Raw genomic sequence first — 584 nt, 5'->3', positions numbered from 1 at the left:
CGCCCCAGCCCCCCCCCCGCCGCGGACCCACCTGTGCCGCCCTCACCTGTCCCGCCGCCGCCGCCGCCGCCGCCAGGTGCCGCGCCCCCCTCCTCCTCCTCCTCCTCGCTCGGGCTGCCTTTGTCCTCGGAGCCGGTCTGCGCAGCGGCAGAGAACGGGTTAAGGCGGGGGCGCGGGCTCCGCCCCTCTTGCCCTGCGACGGGCGGGGCTCCCAGTCCGGTCCGTACCATCTCCTCCCGGGAGGGGAGGGCGACGTGCGAAGGGCTCCGGCGGCCCGGCTCTTCCAAGGGAGGTTGGGCGACTCCATGAAAGGGGGCCCCCACCCGTTTCTTCTCCCCCGGCTCTGTCAATGGTCCCTTCCTCAGGAAGGGCGGAAGGCCGGGGAGAGGCGAAGGGAGGGCCAGGGCTTGGGACGAACCATTGTAGCCAGCGGGGGGGGGGGAGAGGGGACGGGACGGGGCGGGCGGTTGCACGCGTGACGGCGAAGAAGCGCTGCATCTCAGTGTCCCGCCCACCCACAGCGGGAGAGTCGGGGCTGGGGGGGGTGGTCGTGCGTGCAGCGGTGCTCCGAGGGCCGGGCCGGG

At 74.7% G+C, this 584-nt stretch overlaps 1 protein-coding gene across 1 annotated transcript in view; it reads right to left on the bottom strand.

Annotated features, from left to right (window-relative positions):
* PLD3 (phospholipase D family member 3) overlaps positions 1-307 on the bottom strand; it is a 22,793-nt gene extending 22,486 nt beyond the window's left edge. Inside the window, exon 1 of the mRNA XM_015407653.1 lies at positions 47-307. Within this exon, the coding sequence (XP_015263139.1) occupies positions 47-307 (261 nt within the window). The remainder of the gene's footprint in view (positions 1-46) is intronic.
* Between the last annotated feature and the right edge of the window lie 277 nt (positions 308-584).

This window comes from Gekko japonicus, unplaced genomic scaffold, assembly GCF_001447785.1.
Source record: "Gekko japonicus isolate JY-2015 unplaced genomic scaffold, Gekko_japonicus_V1.1 scaffold1471, whole genome shotgun sequence".
NCBI lineage: Eukaryota > Metazoa > Chordata > Lepidosauria > Squamata > Gekkonidae > Gekko > Gekko japonicus.
This window is presented reverse-complemented; position numbering and strand designations above follow the sequence as displayed.